The 15,904-nt window shown below is 37.8% G+C and overlaps 1 protein-coding gene across 1 annotated transcript in view; it reads left to right on the forward strand.

Annotated features, from left to right (window-relative positions):
• Window positions 1–15,904, forward strand: part of LOC120526376 (cytosolic phospholipase A2 zeta-like) — a 69,312-nt gene that overhangs the window by 18,068 nt on the left and 35,340 nt on the right. The window contains exons 2-5 of the mRNA XM_039749509.1: window positions 8,101–8,292; window positions 10,950–10,988; window positions 12,894–13,014; window positions 15,723–15,859. Of these exons, the coding sequence (XP_039605443.1) occupies window positions 8,249–8,292; window positions 10,950–10,988; window positions 12,894–13,014; window positions 15,723–15,859 (341 nt within the window). The 5' untranslated portion in view covers window positions 8,101–8,248. The remainder of the gene's footprint in view (window positions 1–8,100; window positions 8,293–10,949; window positions 10,989–12,893; window positions 13,015–15,722; window positions 15,860–15,904) is intronic.

Genomic DNA, 15,904 nt, shown 5'->3' on the forward strand with positions numbered 1-15,904 from the left:
TTTTCAATGATATTCAAGTCAGGGGACTGTGACGGCCATTCCAGAACATTGTACTTCTCCCTCTGAATGAATGCCTTGGTAGATTTCGAACTGTGTTTTGGGTCATTGTCTTGTTGGAATATCCAACCCCTGCGCAACTTTTTGACTGATGCTTGAACATTATCCCGAAGAATTTGTTGATATTGGGTTGAATTCATTCGACCCTCGATTTTAACAAGGGCCCCAGTCCCTGAACTAGCCACACAGCCCCACAGCATGATAGAACCACCACCAAATTTGACAGTAAATAGCAGGTGTTTTTCTTGGAATACAGTATTCTTCTTCCGCCATGCAAAGCACTTTTTGTTATGACCATATAACTCAATTTCTGTCTCATCAGTACAAAGCACTTTGTTCCAAAATTAATCTGGCTTGTCTAAATGAGCATTGGCATACAACAAGCGACCCTGTTTGTGGTGTGAGTGCAGAAAGGGCTTCTTTCTCATCACCCTGCCATACAGATGTCCTTTGTGCAAAATGCACTGAACAGTAGAACGATGTACAGATACATCATCTGCAGTAAGATGTTCTTGCAGGTCTCTGGAGGCGATCTGTGGGTTGTTTGTAACCATTCTCACAATCCTGCTCATATGTTGCTCCTGTATTTTTCTTGGCCTGCCAGACCTGCTGTGTTGGTTTATCATCAACTGTGCCTGTGGCCTTCCATTTCCTGATTCCATTCCTTACAGTTGAAACTGACAGTTTAAACATCTAAAAGCTTTTTGTAGCCTTCCCCTAAACCATGAGACTGAACAATCTTTGTTTTCAGATCTTTGGAGAGTTGCTTTGAGGATCCCATGCTGTCACTGTTCAGAGAATAGTCAAAGGGAAGAAAGCACAACTTGCAATTGACCACCTTAAATACCTTTTACCACTCATGATTGGACACTCCTGTCTATGAAGTTCAAGACTTGATGAGCTCATCCAACCAAGTAATCAGCATTGAGCAGTGACAGGCATTCAAATCAGCAAAATTACAAGGGGACCCACATTTTTACATAGCTAGTTTTTCACATTTGATTTAATTTCATACAACTAAATGCTGCTTCACTAAAAATCTTTGTTCAGAAAACACAGCAGTACTCAGATGTTCCTAGGAAATGAAAGACATACCACTGTTATCTTTTTTGTTGAAAGTAAATTATTATGCAGACTGAGAGGGGTTCCCAAACTTTTTCATAAGACTGTATTAGGTGGTAAAGGGATAAGAGAAATAATGAGCCAGTTAGAGTCAGAGAATGATTAGGGGACCAGAATGGATGAGACTTTCATGCGCTAAATATTGGGATACACCATGCCCTTTATGAAGGATTCCCAGGTATCTTTAATGACCACAGAGAGTCAGAACCTTGGCTTTACGTCTCATCCGAAGGATGGCGCTGTATTTACAGCAGTGTCCCTGTCTCTGCACTGGGGAATTGGGATCCACACACAGATCACATGGTTGGCGTCCCATGCTGGCGTCACCAACACCTCTTCAGGCAGCAACCCAGAATTTTACTAGATGGTTCCCCATCTAAATGCTGGCCTGATCCAAGCACACTTAGCCACAGGTGGATGACCTGCTTTGAAGTGCAGGTGATATGACTGCTGTGTGTCACAGGGTAAACTCAAACACAAACACCAGAGCCAGTTCAACAACACCAATCCACCTCAGTCATCAAAGCAAAACGCTAATAATTTTTAATGAAGTGCTTTATCTTGACATTATCACTTCTCCTTTCACATTAAATGTATCTACCTTTCATTTTTGTTGGGCTTTTCCAACTAATTCACACATCTGTTGTGAAGACATGATGTTCAAAATAATATGAGAAGATATGTGAGCAACACATGTGACAAAATGAATGATGTACATCTGGACAGTGGCACAATGTGGCAGCATCAAGTATAAAAAGTAACTGAGATTGTGACTAAACACCCAGCCTGACCCTTTGTGGCAGGCTGCTGTAAGGACAGAGTCTGAATTCAGCCTCAACTCTGGGAATGTCTGAGACTGGTGTAAAAGAAGATAATAAAACAAGAAAAAGGCTTAGAGCACGTGATGGCAAATCTTGTTTAATGGGCAGCCAGTTGGGCCAAAAAGAAAACAAAATAAGAAATGAAAAGAATAAGATGGTTGCTTCATAGTGCTCCTGTTCCAGAACTCCATCGTTCACATATTTGGGTCCAAGACTGAACACTGGCTTCTGACATTGGAGGTTACCTGTCCTCATTGGAAAAATTTTGTAAGACAATGGGTGTCGATTATAGTGCTTCTGGTTAATTTGGGTAAATTACCAATGGTTAATATTATATTGGTTGGCAGTGTGGTGTAGTGGTAGAGGCTTTGCACATAGGATTTCAAACCGTGAGTTTCGGATCCCACTACCGACACCACTGTGTGACTGTAAGCAAGTCACTTCACCTGTCTGTGCTTCAATTGGAAAAACAAAAGAAACGGAACTAATCAAATCTCACATATGATAACCCACCTTGGTATGAAGTATCAGTGAGGTCACTGGAGCTCCTTAATGATGAACATGTGTTACACTATTGTCTATGAGGAAGACATTCCTGCATTACATCACTTCCTGCTGTTCCACATAACCTGCCTTTCATTGATGGTCATGGAAGTTTTACAGGAAAGTGTATTCTTTTGAATTGAAATGGGTAATCAATAGAAATAATATGAAATTTGAATAAATTAATATTATTATTTATAAATTAAGATTTTCTTTTATGTCGTTCACTCAAGTACAGAATTTCTTTTTATGTTTTTCATCAGTTGTTTATAATCCACCTTTAATGCAGATGATAGGTAGAGAAAACTTTATTTGACCTCTGGGGGAAATTTGGCGAATATATAATAAAAGTAGTATTTGAGCCGGATATACATAAATTGCCAGTAACCCAGTTTTCAGCACCATGGCTTGGGGCTGGAGGTGCATCTTTTATGAGTTTTACTGAACTTGCTCTTTCTATTTCACACCATGATCATGTCTCATTTTTCTGTTCAGGACACTGCTCCATCTTCAATCGCCCATCCACCCTCTGTTAGTGGTCTGTCAGTCATTTCTACTGTGTGCTTCTTTTGCATAAAGCTCCTTGAAAGTGCAGTGCAGAGCATGTACATTGGTATAATATTAATATGTATCAATAAAAAAAAATGTATAGACAATTAAAAAAATGTGTCAGCTATTTTTCTTTTTTCTATAACATCCCCAAATTTCATTCATATCATTTAAAATATTTTTGAGATTTTGGGGTATTTTATTTTTCTGAGGGTTGGAGTTCACCCTTAACTATTGTTATATCAAAATGTCCTTTCTTAATGGATACCTACAGGTGTAGATGTGCCATCCTGAAAATTTTTAACTTTTTAACTAAACAGGAAATAATGAGTGAGTAATTTAGTCAGTCAACTTTGCTTTATATTCTGTATAAAGGGACTGAAACATTTCACAGTGCATTTATTTATTTGTTCATTTAATTTTGAAATATGAAAAATTATTTGTTTATAGTGTAATTTATCTTTATAGAGTCCTTTTCAGGCCAGCCAGCACTAAGTGTTTCACATTGAACATACTGTATATACCAGAAAGAAAGAGGTCAACATAAATAACTTATTTTAAAGAAAATAAGACATAAAAGAGAATTCCAAATAACAATCTAGTATATTTAAATAAAGCTGGACAATTACAATAGGCCCTCAAATAAGATTTAAAAGCTGCCATTAAATCCTCTGATCTAATGCCCAGAGGTTACCTATTCTACAGAAAATTCTCTTATGAAAATTAAATACATTGGGATATTCCCAAAGAATATGTGGACACTTCTTTCAGTATAAGGTAACATATATGTAGTTCAAGTATATTTTAGTAAAACACAATATACAGTACTTAATATATAAATAAGATATATTTCTCTTAAATTACTGGAACATTGCATACTTTTTCATATAATATAACATATATGTAATTCCAATATATGTTGTTTAAATGACATTACAAAATTTAAGGAAATATTTGCATTAACTCTTTCAGGGCTGTTGTCGACTTTTGGCAAAGGGAGGCGCTGACGATAGTAATCAACTGTAAACTGTGACAAAACCAACCGTTATGTTTTAGTTGGACTCTTGTTGCTAGAAGGAAAGTTAGCTTTACTGGTTTGACCGAGATTTCCTGCAATTAGAGTGAGTAGCAAGATGCAAACAATGGCAAAAATGGCACTGATATCTGGTGAGAGATCAAAGCGAATGCTTAAAGAAATCTACTCCGTGGACAACATTTTGCCTATTAACTCTGAACCGGACTATGACTTGTCGGCCTCCGATTTTGATACAAGTGATCGAAAAATAAATGTGAGGTTCCAGCTCCAGCTGATTGGTCCCCAGCTATTCATGTTGTTGAACAGGTTCATGTAGCAGACACCCCTACGGCAATTTTTGCCAGGGAGAACTGCCACTTAACAATGATGAGGTAAAAACCAAACTGTAATGTAATGTACTGCGGCTGTGACCGCTGCTGCTGCCCCAGCCACACGAAAACAGCCGGCAGCAAGCCTGACGCATATTCTTGGATAGCATGCAGCAACAGACGTTTTATGTTGATTTCTGTGTGAAACAATTGCTTTTCAGAAACAATGTTTTTTGGAAATAAAATTCAATCCTCAAAGAGTTAATATATTGCAAAAATCACATTTCCATATATTGTTTATAGGACATACAATATACAGTATACAAGATAAAACATTTTTTACTTGGACAATACTTAGTCTTCCCGATGACTTAAATTTATTTGAACTCCTAATAACTCACTAAAAGCAGTTGAAGTAGGCAGCGTCTTTCACAAATGTATGGTTCAATTAACAACTGTGTTAATAATTGGTTTAGATACAATTTGTGTTGTGTCATAGTGCAGTTAAGTCTAGAATATGTATCAATACTGTAAGCATCATATGAGATGGATATTTCTGATTGCAGGTAAATATTCTTTTTAAAATCTACTGCAATTAAAAAAATGCCAGGTATGTTGAAATATAAACTAAGGTAACACTCTAGTTTAGGTACTACAAAAACAAATCATCAAATTCATTTACTGTTATGTTACAAGATCTTAGCTAAGTCTTCCTTTAGTCTTCATGACACTAAAATTTCAGTAGATTTGTTATTCATGTCTGTGCTTGTGGCGTATTGACATGCTGGTAAAATGGCTTATTAATGTAAAGGATTCCCAGGTCTTATACTAAATATGGAAGCCACCTCAGACCACTCAAAATTGATCTTTTGTTAGCAAGAAATATATTTTCATGTTTTGCAAAATATATTGCATTACACAAAAACACCAATAAGTTACACATTTTACATTATATTTCTTTATATATTACAATATCTTATAGATATTGTAATATATTTGTCCTTTAAGTGTATTGTAGCTTGTTGTATTTGTTATCACTGAATAGAAATGTGTTCAAATGTTTATGTTTAATTTCCATATAAAATATTATTCATTCAATTATTTGATTTAGTGGATTTGTGTCTCTATCCATGAGTGAGTGTGGGTCAGGCCAAGACTGGGTGCATTCCTGGAATCCCCACCTCATCAATGGTGTCAATCTGAGCAGCACCAGACCACTACAAACCTATCTTAAAATATGCAAATATTGGTGAAAAAATATATTTTTGGGTGGTGCAGTGATGCCTTGCAATAAGGCGACCAGGGTTCACATCCTGGGTCCTCCCTGTGCTGGATTGTGCACGTTCTCTCCATGTCCATGTGGTTTTCCTCCAGTTTCCTCCCACTGTCCAAACACATGAAGGTTAGGCGAAGTAGTGGTGCTAAATTGGCTCTACTGTGTCTTTGATGTGTACGCATGTGTGTGTGTGTGTGTGTATTCACCCTGTGAGGGACTGGAAGCCTGTCCAGGGTTTGTTCCTGCCTTGCGCCCCATGCTAGCTGGGATAGGCTCCAGCACACCCCCATGGCCCTGTTCTGAATGACAGGAACATATTTTTAAAAAATATATTTTACATGTATTTCATTTTTATAAAGGAGAATGCTTTATCACCTTTCGTCTTTAATGCAATCTTGTAATCTAATCTAATATTAGCGGTCTCACACTTTGATAAGGTATCAGTCATTCATTGACATGTGCAGGAGCTTAAATCATGCAGGCATTTATAAGTAATCAATACAATTTAAAAATGTATTTTAAAATGAATTGGAAGCAGGTGGCGGAATTACGCTTTGTTTGTTTTGTTAGTGTATTTCTCGAGCAGTGTAATTATAACTTCAGTGAAAACAACATTTAACTGGGAAGACCTATAACAGATTAGAATTCTATGCAGCAAGGAATTCGAAAACGAACACATTTTAAATGAGATCGTACATGCAGTGGGGTCTCCGTGGATTACAAAACCAGTCTTGAGACGCAGGAGGCAGCATAGAGAAAAGACGCAGAAACTGGGCTCCTAGCTGACGTACAGACAGGACTAAAGAACACTCCTCACAAGCCTGCGCTGCCTAGCATTTACTATACTAATTCCAGTTAGCTCATGAATAAAATGGAAGAATGTTGAATTATCAAAATAACTGAGACTTGGATGCATACGGGGATCCCTGATGAAGCTATCGTGCTAGAAGGCCGCATGCAAGACTGTGCTGACATGAGGAGTGGGGGGGCTGGTGCTGTGTATTTACTCTGATAATATGTGGTGCACTAATGCAACCATCATAGTCAGGCACTGCTCACCAGATTTAGAGTACATGACAGTAATATACCGCCTTTTTATCTATCATATATTTCATAGTCGTTATTATAGAGGCGGTGTATATTTCACCAATCGCTAACACCAAGACAGCATTAGATATCCTGCTAACAGCAAGCAACATGATACAAACTGTTCACTCTGATGGGATTTTTTATCATAGCAGGAGACTTTAACTAAGTAAATTTGAAGCAGTCCTCCTTAAATTCTACCAATATGTGACTTGTTCTATAAGAGGCCAAAACACATTGGACAAAGTTTACAACAAACTCCCTCACTTAGGTTAGTCCAACCACTTTTCTCTCACACCTGCATACAGACCTCTATTTAGCAAAAGAAAGCCAACGGTGAAAGTCATCCATACCTGGCCAGAAGGGGTTTCCATTTGACTCCTGGACTGCTTTGAGTGCACACACTGGGACCTATTTGCACAATAAAACATGGAGGAGTACTGTGCACATCCACTGTTCTGTTTTATATACGAGGTGAGTATAAAAAATAACCAGGCTGATGCCATAAAATATTTTATTATTTCCAAATTTTCTAAATTTACTTATTCCATTGCTCAAAGCAGTATTTAAAGCCTTCTTCTTTGAGTCCTTTCATGGCAACCATTGTGCCATTGCGTTGAATGAATATGTTGAAGATTCTGTTTTTTTTTTTATATTGTATGCACTATTTTGGAGACACAAAATTCTTTTTGTACATACAATACAATACAATACAGTTTATTTTTGTATAACCCAAAATCACACAAGAAGTGCCGCAATGGGCTTTAACAGGCCCTACCTCTTGACAGCCCCCAGCCTTGACTCTCTGAGAAGACAAGGAAAAACTCCCAAAAAAACCTTGTAGTGAAAAATGGAAGAAACCTTGGGAAAGGCAGTTCAAAGAGAGACCCCTTTCCAGGTAGGTTGGACGTGCAGTGGGTGTCAAAAGAAGGGGGTCAATACAATACAATACACAGAACAGAACAAATCCTCTTGGAAGAGTTAGGGAGTGGCAGCAGGCGTGTGCATGTGCATTACTTTCATGCTGACCGGGATTTATGTAGCGGAAGAACGTGGAAGTTAGCGTTTGCACAGATTTATGCATCTGGATTTTTTTGTGCGTACGAACATTTCCGCTTTTGTCCGTACGCCATGTTATAGTGTGATTTCTACACACGCCATTATACATGAGGCCCCAAGTATGGAGTGTTCATAAAGTTGTTTGTTTCGTAATTTGAGTAATAAAAAAGGATTTGAACAGTTTCTTAAAAAGTGATTTTTTCTTAAAAAACTGAATGCACTTTTGTATTGTTTCCATTTTAGGTACAGGCCAAGTGACTGAAGTTTCTAGAAACTGATACCTGCCTTGTTTCAGATTACTTTATTGAAAGCCTCTTTGTAAACTGACCAGTTGGCTGGAGGTCCCAATTGTTGATTTCTGCAATCAAAAAGAACCACCACAAGTCGACCAATGCAAGACATGATGTCCCAGTTCTTCTCCCTTATTATAGGAAGGTAAAGTTTCACTTAAGTGATTTTCAACCCAAGATGACTGTTAATGTAAAGCAAACATATGGCAAATAGGAAAATACTTTTTTTATTCATTAAGGAATACTAAAATACAAATGCAGTCCACTTGGGACATGTTACGAATTAATTTTTTTCCGTGAAGAATACATCTTATTTTAGACTTGCTAATTTTTTATTAGGTTTTAAAACGTATTTTTACTTTAATTTTGTTCTGTCATACAGTATTATTTAAATAAGCTTCTAGCTTCTGTTTTGTCTCTAAAGCATCTTTAGGATTACAATTACCTACATTGTCATCGTATTTGGCAAACTGGGTATCGTACTACCAGAACACTCCTGGCGGCTCAACAAAATTTATTCACATGACAGGTGTTTTGTCGTACAGAGTCATATGGTGACCCTATTCTCGCCTTTATATTCTTCATTGTGTAGACTTAATCAAAAATAAATAAAACCAGCGTTCCTAAAGCTTTTCAGCTACAAAAAAAATGGTTTGTTTATCTTCCTTGCTCTTTAATCATTATAACAAGTAAAATGCTAATTCCAAAAAATACAGACATACAAAATATTTTTTGTACTTACTGTATATAAAACATATAACTCAACCACAAGTAGAAACGTGTCTGCAGATTTTTTTTTTTTGTTGTTGTTTGTTTGGTTTTTTTCGCTAGATATAAATATAAGAAAAACACATGCAGGATTAATCCATGTATTCCAGCAAGGATGAAATGTCTTAAATCTTGTGGCAAAGACACAGACTTCACCAGAAGTGAAGCACAATTTGTTTGAACTTCTTTCCAAGTTCATAAACGATTTCACTCATCACTACTGATCACAACATCGCGTCACAACCAAGTCAGTAATGATTTTTAGGAAACACAAATGCAAAGTGATAGCAGAAATGGAACAAAAATTAAATAAAATTTAAAGCATGGAAAAATCACAACAGGGTCTATGGCATTAATGACCTTCATGAGATGAATTAACCTTTTCCTTTACTGTGTGTAAAGTGAATGTTAACACTTTCAAGGCAGGTGCTGACAAAAGTCGACATGAAGAGTAGAAGGCCGGTGTCAACAAAAGTCGATATCCGTGGGTAGAAGGATAAATGCTGAGGAAAGTCGCCTAGGATGAATTAATTAGTTTTACTCTTTATTGTGTTCATAAGATTTAATTTTTTGTTCAACATCTCCGACTAGAAAACCCTCACATATGTTATACTATTCGTCTTGTCATGATGTCCAATTATGTAAAACATCCATCTTTTTGCAGTTTCTCCTTGATTTGTTTTGCCCTATAGAGCTGAAAAATCCTAACTTTTAGGCCATTTAAGGACCATATTTTGTACAGGAAATTACACTCTTTTGATAAAGAATAAACTAATAGGTGTTTCAGCACAAATGATCAGAATGATTTCAAGTTGTGCATTCCACATCATCTGACCCCAGGGGGATATGAGAGGTCAAAAATTCCTCCTATTCAAAAAAGTGAGAAAACATTTGATTTGAAAATATAGGCATGTAGAGTGTAGAGCATGAAAATAATCACATTTGTCATATTTGATTTTTATTTTTGGTGGTCCTAGCCCTTGTTGAGCCACACTGAGAAGATTAAAAATGACAAGTTTCAGTCATAAGCATGTAGGGTATCATTTTATACTATTTCAAGTGAATACGAATGTAAGGTTATTTTAGACTTTTCTTCTTTTACTAGGGATCTGTCCCTCTATGGACTTCTATCAGAAAGTGAAAAAAGGACAATGGCGAGAGTATTTAGACCTCAAACATTTAAACTGAAGCGCACATTTTAAAATTTCAATTATTTGACATAGCTGTTCTTGTTTATTATATTCTTCTATGTGATGAAGTTAATTGTCTCATTTCTTATGAACACCCTGGATTAGGGCAGCATACACTAATTCAGACTATTTAAAATACCAAATGACAGACACACACATCATTTTGTTTGGTGTAGTTGCTCTGAAATGTTGAGCCTCAAGCAGAGGAATTTTTAACTATAGAAGGGGTCTTGTTCACAAGTGAAAGAAGAAGGGAGTTGGAGATTGACAGGCAGATCTGAGCGGCCTCCACAGTGATGCAGAGAAACCCTCTACTGGTCAGTCATGGTGAAAGGAGGATTTACTGGCCGATCTGCGTCCCTGTCCTCATCTTTGGTCATGAGCTCTTGGTAGTGAACAAAAAAATTGAATCACAGAAATCCAGAAATGACTTTTCTTTGCAGGGTATCTAAGCTCAGCCATAGAGATTGGATGAGGACCACAGACATTCAGGAGGAGCTCAAAGTAGAGCCACTTGATTCTGATTAGGAGCCCTCCTGGATGCTTCCCTGGGGAGGTGTTTCGAGCATGTCCAACCAAGAGGAAACCGCTGTGCAGACCCAGGACACACTTAACAGATTATATCTCCCAGCTGGCCTAGCGACACCTTGGTATCCTCCCTCAGAAGTTGGAGGAGGTGGTGGGGAAAAGGGATATCTGGGCATCTTTGCTTAAATTGTTGTCCCTGTGATCCAGACATGAATGACTCACATAAAATGAATGATTGGCATATGAGTGAATAAACAATGCACATTTTTTTGGATTTGTTAAATGCACCCTTTGCTTCCTTTGTTGTCATTTTTAGGAAAAAGAAAACTGATCCACAACCAAACTCTGATCAGAGGTGAGTACAAGTCCAAACTTTATTCTTTGTTTTATGTTTTGTAGAAGAGAGCGTATACTCCTTGACATCAACAAAACCTTTGATTTTCCTTTTACGTCTCTGTATCAGTGCCAGTTGAAGCCCACATGAAGCCCTAGGCACAGAGGACGTGCACCACTTTTGTTACCCAAACAGTACCCCTCATTATCTATAGTGTAGGAAGTGGAGGCAGTAAGGTCCAAAACACATGCCACTTGAGTTACATAAATGGCGTCACTCGATTTCCATCATGTGCTTTCAGTATTACTAGACTTTGATGACCAAGGTGGGGGTGTCCCACTTGCTGTTCATATCACATGCTCTGTGAAAAACACAACATAACAGCGTCACTCAGAGTCTGTAGCATGCTGTCTATATTATTAGTCATCGAGGGCTGGTGCGGAGTGTCCCCCTCGGTGTTTCTGTAGCAGTCGCAGTCTTCTTCTTCTTCTTCTTCTTCTTCTTCATCTTATTCTTATTCTTCTTATTCTTATTCTTATTCCTATTCCTGTTAGGGGTTGCCACAGCGGATAATCCTCTTCCATATCTTCTGTAGCATGCCACTTGATTTACCAAAATAGTATCCATTGGCTGTTCACAAAGCAGACGTAACAGAAGCAAACACCATTATATAAGCTGCACTGTAGGATCAGTTTATATACTTTAAGCTGTACACTCCACAAAGTGGGGTTTTTATGTTGCCAGCAAAAATGCCTTTGCTTGAAGAAGAAAAAATATGAAAACATGTTTTGAGTTTGCCCAACAGCATGTGGCGGACTTCCCAAACACATGGAAGAAAGGGTTTCTGGCCGGATGAGAATAAAACTTAACTTTTGGCCATCATGAGAAATACCATGTGTGGTGCAAACCCAAAACTTCACATCACCTTGAGAACACCATTCCTAAACTGTAGCATGATGGCAATAGCATCATTCTGTGGGAACAGGAAAACTAGCCAGGATTAAAGGAAAGATGGATGGTACTAAATACATGGGCTATTCTTGAGGAAAAACTTCTTAAGTCTGCCAGAGGTTGGAGACAGGAACGAAGATTCACTGTCCAGCAGGACAATGAATGACCCTAAAAATACTGCTAAAGCGACACTGGAGTGGTTTAAAGAGAAAAATTTCAAAGATGTGGAATGGCCTTGTCAAAGCCCAGACCTCAATCCAGCGAAGAATCCGTGGTATGATTTGAAGACCGCAACACAACCCACCAAACTTGAAGGAGTTGGAGCATTTTTGCCTTGAGGAATGGGTGAAAATGCCAGGGACACCAGATGTGCTAAGGTAATAGAGACGTTCAACAAGAGACTTACAGCTGGAATTGCAGCACAATGGGGCGCTACAAAGGAGAGACTTTTGCACCTGAATATCTATGCGCACTCAGAATTTCTGTTTATTTTTGTTTTAATTATTGTTTCTGTCACAATAAATAATATTATGCGCTTTCAGAGTGGTAGACATGTTGTGCAAATCAAATCATGCTAACCCACCAAAAAAATCCATTTTAATTCCAGGTTGTAATGCAACAAAACAGGACAAACTCCAAAGGGGATGAATACTTTTGTAAGGCACTGTATCTGCCAGTACTGTTTGAATGCAGATCTACTGATCACTTGTTCAAATACACTGAAAAAGTCAACAATTTCCAAAGCGGGGACATTACTTTTTCACATGACTATATAAGAAAAGGTGGACATTAATTTAATGCCATTGTTTGGTGCCTGAAGAAAACAGTTTCCTATATATTACCTGCTTCCTATAAATTGAATAACAAATATCTTAAACATGCCAAATCTTCCTTTTTCACATTTCCTCTTGAATTTGCAATAATTACACACCACTGTTGCTTCAAGATTCCTTATGAAGTCTTCTCCTATTTTAGCCAACAGGTGCGCTTCTCAAATCACCTTTCTGATGGAGAACTCTGTGCAGTAGACGCCCGAAAGACTCATGCCGCTCAAGCCCTGGGACGACTACTGGGAAGAAATGTCTCCAAAAGTGAGGTAAGAAGAGATGGACAACCTCCGGAAATATTTGAAGGCCTTTCCAAACCTCTCATGTAGTGTTTTTGGCCTTATTATGGACCTTAAATAATCTTCATATTTTTATTATGGGGTGGTTTTAAGGATTCAGCTTTCCGAGTTTGAATTGGCATATATTCCCCCATGACTCTGGGGGCTTTCCTCTTGGACACTTAGATGCCTCAAGAACAGTAAACAGTCGGCTAGGGCGAGTTTGCGTTTCACTAATATACTGGATTTCTATGATGAAGCAAAAAAAGGAGATGATCAGAGAACTGCATATAAGATCATTTGTCTTGATTTTCAGAAGGCTTTGAAAAAGGCCCCACATGAAAGGTCAGTAATCAAAAGAAAAAAAAAAGAAGTGGACAATCAAGACATTGTGTAAAGTTCATGCAAGTTGGTTTAAATGCGTGAAACAAAGGGTTGAGCTATAAAGAATTAGGTGACGTTAAAAATGATGTCCAGCAGTCATTTCTAGGGCCTCTGCTGTTTTTAATGAACAGAAAAAATCTTGACAAGAATATAAGTAACAAGCTGGTTAAGTCTGCAGATGACAATAAGAATTTGTAATCTGTGAAATCATCACAGAAGAATGTGGACAGCACACAAGCTTGGGCAAATTTGTAGCAGATGAAGTTTAATGTCAGTAAATGTCAAGTATGTAAAAAAATTTAAATATTACACATTGGAAGTAAAAAATTTTTGGTTTGAATACACAATAGGAGGTCTGAAAATCAACGGTCCGCTTTATGAGAATGATTTAGGAGTCACAGTGGACTCTACACTTTCAACATCCCGACAGTGTTCATAGGGATTTGTACTCCACACATCAGGGCGCTATATAACCCGACATTCTATTTGCCGTCTAAATGGCTTCTGAACGCTATGCACTAATACAAACATCACCCTGAACTCCCACTACTTTTAGTTTGATGTCTTTATCAAAATTTTTCTGAAAGTCCAGATAAATAATATCACATACCTCCACTTTGATCTTACACTTCTGTTTCTTCCTCATAAAATTCCAACATGTTAGTAAACATGACCTCCCTTGTCTGAACCCATGCCGACTGTCCAGAAAAAACTCCTGTACTTGCTATTTACTGCTCAATGTTATCCTTAATAATTCCTTCCATTAATTTTCCTGTGATGCATGTTAAGCTTACTAGGCTGCAGTTGCTTGGATCTGCCCAGTCACCCTGCTATTTTCCAGTCCTTCGGAATCTCTCCAGTGCGCAATGACTTCCTAAAAATGTGTCAATGGTTTATATCTATACTCGCTAGCCTCCTTAAAAACTCAAGGGTTAATATTATTTTGTCTTGGTGATTTGTTTGATTTCAGCCTATTTAATCGGAGCAGGACTTCTCCCTCTACAATTTCTAAATCACTCAGAAACTCCTTAGTAGCCCCTGTTACTGTTGGGAGGTTATCCAATACCTCAGTTTTGGAGACCTAAGAAAAATTCTTATTTTGAGCATCCACTATTTCACTGCTTGTACAGTATCTTTCCCCTTTCCCTATTTCTATTCCTGATGCACCTCACCTCCTCCTTGACTGTTCTTTTAATATTAAAATACTGAAAGAATTTACCAGCACTAAAAAAGTGCCAGTCTTTTGATCATCTGCCACTTACTAACCAAACTATGTCTTACTTTTACCACAATTGTTCTAATTATTGAGAAATTACCTTTAATTAACCCCCCTTGCCATGAAAGCAGCAATCTTCCCCACACTAGGTGCTCTCTTATTATTTCACTCACTCTAAATAAAAGACATTATATTAATGTATAAAAACACCAAATAAAAGAAAAGTATAACACATATAGCAAAGTCTGGATATAAAAAATCTTAAAAATGCTTACTGAAAATCAGAGATGTCAAGGTGTCGTCCTGGGTGGATTTTGGTTTAGCTGTTGTTGTTGTTCATAGATTATGTTCTCCTATGTTGAGATAAAATCTCTTCCATTGCTACCTCTGTCATTACCCTTCTGTCGTCACCTTCTATTGTCTCTTGGACATGCCATATTTATTTTAAAATATCATCCAGGACATGTGAAATTGCACTAATTTGATTGGCTGGCTGTCTTTATGATGGATGACTCTGCTCAAAGTCTGTTGACCTTTCTTCCGCACCTCATACTTCTTTCCTTCCCCAGGTTATGTGGCGTCTGGTACTTAAACTAATGAATAGAGATACAGTTTTAAACCAACTGAAACAAATGAACTGAAGTTATAATTTAATAATACAATAAAGGAAGAATGTATGAGAGAGATATTCTGTCATTGTGAATTGCCTCTGTAGCCAAGCCGCTTTTAAGAGTCCTGTAAATTCTCCATTCTGGTTTGTCTGTGCCAAAATGAAAACTTAATATAAGAAGTCTGAAATTCAAAAATGGATGATTTTCTACTCCAGGACAACTGCAAAATCTCTAAGGCATCCAATTATTATTTCCAAGACACTAGCACAGTCGTAAACAAATGTTTTTCATTGCATATTTTAATGAGGTGACAAATATGATCGTACAGTCAAAGCAACGGCCAAAGTAAAATTCTGTAAGAGAATCTGAAGAAATCCTGAAGGTTTGACTGCCATGAACATTTTTTCAGACTTTTGTTGTAGATGTCCTCTGATAAGCTAATCCCATTTATTTCAAGCACTTGAACCCTGTTTCCATTTTCTTGGCAGGTGCCCACCGTCGCAGTCCTGGGCTCTGGAGGGGGTCTCCGTGCCATGATTAGCTTTCTGGGCTCGATGTCAGGATTCCACGAGGCGGGATTACTGGACTGTGTGACGTACCTCTGCGGAGTGTCAGGATCCACATGGTGAGGGCGCTGGTGTGCTGCTAAAATTCCACATGTAGATTAGTG

The sequence above is a fragment of the Polypterus senegalus genome, chromosome 3 (genome assembly GCF_016835505.1).
Source record: "Polypterus senegalus isolate Bchr_013 chromosome 3, ASM1683550v1, whole genome shotgun sequence".
Classification (NCBI taxonomy): domain Eukaryota; kingdom Metazoa; phylum Chordata; class Cladistia; order Polypteriformes; family Polypteridae; genus Polypterus; species Polypterus senegalus.